Source organism: Cyphomyrmex costatus, unplaced genomic scaffold (genome assembly GCF_001594065.2).
Source record: "Cyphomyrmex costatus isolate MS0001 unplaced genomic scaffold, Ccosl1.0 scaffold395, whole genome shotgun sequence".
NCBI classification, from domain to species: Eukaryota; Metazoa; Arthropoda; class Insecta; order Hymenoptera; family Formicidae; genus Cyphomyrmex; species Cyphomyrmex costatus.
The window spans coordinates 164,000-169,999 of record NW_017278152.1 but is presented as its reverse complement, the minus strand read 5'-3'; the positions used below and the strand labels follow the sequence as shown (position 1 = coordinate 169,999).

At 27.1% G+C, this 6,000-nt stretch overlaps 1 protein-coding gene across 1 annotated transcript in view; it reads left to right on the top strand.

Moving 5' to 3' along the window:
• LOC108776900 (nuclear RNA export factor 1) overlaps window positions 1-1,057 on the top strand; it is a 31,784-nt gene extending 30,727 nt beyond the window's left edge. Inside the window, exons 8-10 of the mRNA XM_018543643.1 lie at window positions 25-190; window positions 321-598; window positions 892-1,057. Of these exons, the coding sequence (XP_018399145.1) occupies window positions 25-190; window positions 321-598; window positions 892-1,057 (610 nt within the window). The remainder of the gene's footprint in view (window positions 1-24; window positions 191-320; window positions 599-891) is intronic.
• Window positions 1,058-6,000: the final 4,943 nt, after the last annotated feature.

The window sequence follows — 6,000 nt, the reverse complement described above, 5'->3', positions numbered from 1 at the left end:
TAACCAAAATTATTTTTGTTACAGGTTAAATGGACATTATTTAGAAAATCGAAATTTACTTAGAGTAAATGACACGATTAGAAGACAGAAATTTTTGAAACAGGGTAGATTACCTGTAGTTTCTTTTATATCAGAAATGCCGCGTACAAGGCATTTACTGAATACTTTTACTATGGACTCTCTTATTACAGTAAGTAGCTATTTATTTCTACATGGTCGTATATTGTTATGTGTCATATATTATATAATAAATTGTTTATAATTTATTATATAAAGAAATAAAGATGAACTCGTATAATTTATTTTTTATTTATTTACAGCGAACAATGATGTCCATTACAATAACGGGTTACTTCCAACAACTCAATATCAAGGAAGAGCCCATCCACTATTTCAACCGCACCTTCAGAATTGTTCCGGAAGGTGAAGGATATTGCATACGAAATGAGCAGTTGCATATTAGTCAACCATCTGAGGTGCAGTTAAATGAATTGCACCAGCAACTGAATCAGTTAAATGCTCAGCAAACTCAATCAGAAATGGAGACTCAATCAGAAATGGAGACTCAATCAGAAATGGAGACTCAATCAGAAATGGAGACTCAATCAGAAATGGAGACTCAATCAGAAATGGAGACTCAATCAGAAATGGAGACTCAATCAGAAATGGAGACGCTGAGTTCCACAGAAGTGGTGATGCCTATCGCTATGGAGTCTGATGAGCCTGATGATATGGAGCTTGATGTTATGGAGTCTGATGATATGGAGCCTGATGTTATGGAGTCTGATGATATGGAGCTTGATGTTATGGAGTCTGATGATATGGAGCTTGATGATAGAGAACCTGTTGATATGGAGTTTGATGATATTGAGCCTGATGATATGGAGATTTGCTGAAGAAGCAAATGGCATTAACGTTGAGTCAACCGACAAATATGAATTTGGAATGGAGCTTGAAATGTTTACGAGAAACGCAGTGGATATACGACAACGCATTTGCTGCCTTCCAAGAGTTTTTCAAACTTGGACAGATACCATCAGAAGCGTTTGCAAAGTAAGGATACGTGAGTAAGAAAACTTGTCACTGTGATAATAACGTGTAAGAAAGGTCCGAATTTCTTGTAAAACGGCGACCTTCATTCCATTTCATATTCCGTATTGTTATATTTGTTTTTTACGGATATACTTATTTATTTTAAAAAAATGTAAATAAAAAACTTTTTTTGGATATTTCTCTGACAACATGCATGTTTAAAAAATGTCATGAAAATATCTCTCATAAAGATATTTTATAATGAATATACATATCTATATGATACATAGATAGGTCTTATAAACAATGTATGTTACTTGAGAAATATCCTGGGATTTATTACTTGCCAATTTCATATCTGTGGCAACAAAAAATTATTATTATTAAGATTATTATTAAGATTATTATAATCATTATAATTATTATATTAAATTATTATTAATTTGCAAAGAAAAAATGCTAAAGAAAAGGAACATATTAAGACGCCTTAATACAACTACTAGAAAAATACTTAAATGCATATATGGTACAGAATCTTTTTCTTATCTTATTTGCATTTAATTTACAAAATTGCGCATAATACATTTACATAAAAGTTGCTAAAAACTATAATTTTAATTAAAATTACAATCTCAGTATCATATTCAGTATCATATGATTACTTAGAAATATTATCATGAAAAAAATACGATCAAAAATAAAAATTATTGGCCGTATTTATCAGGCACAGCACTTGAATGAGCGCTCAGTAATTACTGTGATTGAAGTAGATATTTTAGTCATGTGCTACGTTAACATGACTATATTAAAAGTACTTGCTCAAATGTTGTGTCTGTTAAACGGTCATTTTCTTATTACGATTTTTGATCGTAAATTTTCTCATATAGATTTTTTTACGAATATATTTATTTAGATTTTATACAAGAACCGAATATATAGAAAACATCAGGATATTTCTTAGACAACATGAATATCTATGATACTTGTAAAAACATTATAAAGACTCTCTTAGAACATACATATTTAAATAATATCTAAAAGATGTCATAAAGACTCTTCTAGATAATGTTGTCTAGGAAATTTATTACTCGCCATTTTTCTATTTTTGGCATCGAAAAACAATTAACTTTGCAAAAAAATACTAAAAAAAGGAGCATGTTAAAACGCGTTAATATAATTCTATTAGGAAAGTACAGGAAAGTACTTAAACATATATACATCTTTTTCTTTATATTGAGCTTATGAAATTGCGCGTAATACATTTGCATGAAAGTTGTTGAAAATCATAATTTTCATTAAAATTACAATCTGAATATTATATGATTTGTAAAAAATATCATCCGCAAGTCTGTTATGATCAGAAAGGAAGATCATTCCTGATTGCATTCAGCAAACACAGCATTCAAGTAAGCACTAGTAATTATTGTGTACAATTGGAGAAAACCTTAAGATTCATTTAATACATGAAGAAAAATGTAAACGTAAAAGTACTTGTGTTTAATTGTTGTGTTTGTTGCATTTTTCTATTATAATTTTTGACAAATTTCTCGCATATGTTTTTCATGATTATATTTATTTGGATCTATGTCAGAACCTGACTAGAAAACGTTAAGATATTTCCCAGACAACATGCATGTTTAAAAAATGTCATAAAAACATCATAAATATATCTTTTTTAGAACATACATATTTAAATGATACCTAAAAGGTATTATAAAGAGATCTTCTAGATGCATGTTGTCTGGAATTTATTACTTGCCAATTTTATATCTCACTTTGGCAATGAAAGACAATTTTTGTAAACAATATTGCGTATAATATAGTTTCCTATCCGAAAGTTAAAAATCATAATTTTAATTAAAATTATAATCTCGATAATGATTATTAAGAAATATCATTAATAAATCTGATATGATCAGAAAGGAAGATCATTGACCGCATTCAACGGACATAGCACTTGAGAAAGCGCTCAGTAATTAGTGTCTATAATTGAAGAAGACCCTCAAGATTTATGTAATAAATGAAGATGAATGTATGTGTAAAAGCGCTTGTTCAATTGTTGTGTTTGTTGCATTTCTATTATGATTTTTGGCAAATTTCTCATATATTTGTTTTTCACGGATGTATTTATTTGAATTCTATATCACACAAACCCGGATAGAAAACATATAGATATTTCACAATACGCATGTCTAAAAGACGTTGTAAAAACGTCATAAAGACGTCTATGTTATAATAGACGTGTTTAAATGATACGTAAAGAAATTACATAAACGTCTTTAGGCATTGCGTATTGTCTAGAATTTATTAGTTACTAATTTGTACCTGTCAATGAAAGACAATTTTTAATTTTTCCAAAGAAAGAAGTATTTGATAACAGAACATATCTAGACATAATGTATACATGTGTTTACACATATGTACACAGTATGCATATTATTTAACAGCACTAATGAAAATTATTGTAACACTACTTTAAATGAATTATTTGTAAACCATAATTTTTTTCTGAAAATGTTATTTTGAAAAATCTTATAATATAAAAGAAAATTTTAATTGATGTACAATATACATAACGTTAGAGTCAAAATTTAAGAAAATTTAAAGAAAATTTAGTAGAAAATTTAAAAAAGTATAAAACATAAAAGGTATTTAAAAATTTTAGGCATATGTATGATGTTTGAAATTATTTCATTATATATAATGAGACTGACTAACTGAATATGCCTCAAAATAAAAAAAAAATTTTTATTATTTTAAATAAGCATTTATATACATTTCATTGGTGCTGTTAGTTGATAAATATATAATGTACAAGTTAAAATATAAAAAAATTCGATATATATATAGAAGCAAAACAAATCAAATTCTTGATATAATCATTGAAAAAACAATAGTAATAATTCTATATATAACAAATGTTTTGTTATAAATATCCAGTTCGCAGGTTATAATTTTTTTTAGTAAAAAAAAAATTATATACCTTTTGGTATAAAAAAATTTTATAATTATTTTTTTACACACATTTATAAGCGTTTACAATTTCTAGAGTATGAATTTTTTTCAATTCATAAAAAGGTGTGAACATAAAGGAAAATTTATGTTTGAAACATTAGTGTCTTTACATTGTCGATTTGTTAATTTTTATGGATATTCAATGTGATGTTAGATATATACATATATTATATATATATTTTTTAATTTATTTATTTATATCTATTATCACTGTACAATTAAAAAAAATTTTATGTCTACTAGATTAAGTAATAGAAAAGTATTGTTGTATTTATGTATCTAAAACTATTTATTTTTTTGAAAATAGATTTATATTTTTGTTTTGTTAATTGAATTTATCATGCGCACAGATCAATAATATATTTTTGTATATAAGTTTAAAAGTGTATAGAAGTTTTAAGATCAATAATTTAATTAACAAAATATTTTAATATACCAAATTATGTATAATGATCTTTAAGGAGATAGCTAGTGCAATTTTGTAGAAAATATAACTTAATAGTTCTCGAAATTGTCACTTCGTATATGGCGATACATATATATTACTATTAAATAAGTTTTTATAATTTGTAAATAATATCATAGGATATAAGTTTTGCGTGTTTTTGTAAATTGCTAAGTATATATTAAGTGAAACAGCTAGCAGATCGCTTACATTGTGTGAGTATAAATTATTCGAGTTGGGAATATTTGTGATAAATTCAATTTTTTTATATTTCGCGATATATATTAAATTTGCGTATATGCAAAAAACGCAACTTTTATTTTTTATCTTATTAAGAGGATTCTACACCATGTATATATATATCATGAAAAGTTAGAAACATCGTATACCAGGATGATGTTCTAATAACTTCAGAACAATATCCTGATATTTCTAACTGGGATTTCATGAAGTCCAAGGACACGTTATGTGTCAGAAAGTATTAATGCTGTTGTGTCTCATACATTATCTGGTACAATTGAAGGTGGAGAACTCATAGTGTAACGTTTTTGAAGAGCATGAACTTTGTTACTAGAAACGAAGTCAATAGATCTGAGATGCAGCAGTTCATTAAGCACTACATCATAGCCTACAATTTACGATATATGCACGCAGCTTATATCGTCAAAATGGATGTTCCTGCATTGTTCTTGAGCCAAGAGACATTCTGTGCTTGAGAAGCAAAACTCAATCTTCGGTGTGTGCGGATGTACTGTTGAATATACATTTAAACCGTATCACACGTATTATTGATAACTCGTGTAATAATATAATAATGGGAGATTATATATTACATGTCTCGTAAACCCTTAAATAATGAGAAAAAGATAAAAGGAATAATTTATACTCACGTACTGGTATGCGACAATTTTCATAAAAAAAAAAAGAATATATTATATACTTATGTTTTGATTGGGTAATGATACATGCGAAGTATCCGAAAGATTATGACACATATTCACAAACATAGTATAGAAATTATTGATGTGAATTGGAAAACTAAATATTCCTATTATGTTGATAAATGTGCGAAGAATGTGATTAATAAATACACTACTGCTCAAAAGTATTTGTCCACTGTCTTCTATAGTAGAATTAGAACGAAATTTTGGCGTATAAAAAAGAAGTATATAAAGATTGAGACAAATACAATTCTTTTGAGGGGTAGTGTACGTTTAATGTGTAGAAATGACCCTACACGATTAATAATACTGTCAATATTAACAAATACTGACAATATTATTACTGATCGTGTATAGTTAATATTATTGGATTGACGTAGAATACTGATAGTGTTTGAATTTTGGTATTCGAGTATCAGTATCGTTTGTATTAGGATTTATGTTACAGTGCGTTACAGTACAATAGATAATAATATACGTAAAGTTAAGGTAAAATACATTATCAATAATACTGATCGTGTAAGATTGTAAAAATACTAAAAATATTGATGCGTACTGTTATTATTA